General features: G+C 44.9%; 1 protein-coding gene across 1 annotated transcript in view; it reads left to right on the forward strand.

Annotated features, from left to right (window-relative positions):
* Positions 1-316: 316 nt before the first annotated feature.
* Positions 317-963, forward strand: part of LOC131919098 (olfactory receptor 2T6-like) — a 3156-nt gene continuing 2509 nt past the window's right edge. The window contains exon 1 of the mRNA XM_059273146.1: positions 317-960. Within this exon, the coding sequence (XP_059129129.1) occupies positions 317-960 (644 nt within the window). The remainder of the gene's footprint in view (positions 961-963) is intronic.

Consider the following 963-nt stretch of genomic DNA (forward strand, 5'->3'; position numbering starts at 1 on the left):
GTAATTAGGCTGTGCTCCAAGAAAAGGAGCATCTCTGAGACCCAGATACTATGCAATGAAAATGAAACTTTATTGTATTAACTACTCCTCTTTATCAAATATCCACTCAATTTTAGGAAGTAGACTTTTGGGTTACTCTCCAACAAGAAGAAATGGCCAAAAGCAAAGCTGCAATTGACTTCCAGAAAGCACTTGACGTTAGACAGATGAGTGTCCCTTAAGGATCTCATTCGTAGATTTGTAATGACTCCTCTTACCTTCATGATTTCAATAACTCCTGATTCTCTCTTAATGCTTCCAGCTCAGGTATAGACATATGGATGGAAACAAAACTTTTCCCAGTGACTTCACCTTCGTGGGGCTCTTTACTCACAACAAAGCCTCAGGATTCCTTTTCAGTGTTATCTGTGCCACATTCTTCATGGCCATAATGGCTAATGGGGTCATGATCTTTCTCATTCACATAGATCCTCACCTCCACACCCCCATGTATTTCCTCCTCAGCCACCTCTCCTTCATCGACATGATGTATATCTCCACTATTGTGCCTAAGATATTGATTGATTACCTTGTGGGCAAAGGGACCATCTCCTTTGCTGCCTGTACAGCGCAGTACTTTCTCTACATGGGCTTTGTAGGGGCTGAGTTCTTCCTGCTGGGACTTATGGCCTATGACCGATACGTGGCCATCTGCAACCCACTCCGTTATCCTGTCCTCATGAGTCGGAGGGTCTGCTGGTTTATTTTGACCAGCTCTTGGTTTGGTGGTGCTTTGGACAGTTTTCTCCTCACTCCCATCACCATGAGTCTCCCATTCTGTGCATCCCACAAGATCAACCACTTTTTCTGTGAGGCTCCCACAATGCTGAGGCTGGCCTGTGGTGACAAAGCCATATATGAAATGGTGATGTACATCTGCTGTGTCGTGATGCTGTTGGTCCCCTTCTCTGTGGTGATCACATC

The sequence above is a fragment of the Peromyscus eremicus genome, chromosome 9 (genome assembly GCF_949786415.1).
Source record: "Peromyscus eremicus chromosome 9, PerEre_H2_v1, whole genome shotgun sequence".
Lineage (NCBI taxonomy): Eukaryota > Metazoa > Chordata > Mammalia > Rodentia > Cricetidae > Peromyscus > Peromyscus eremicus.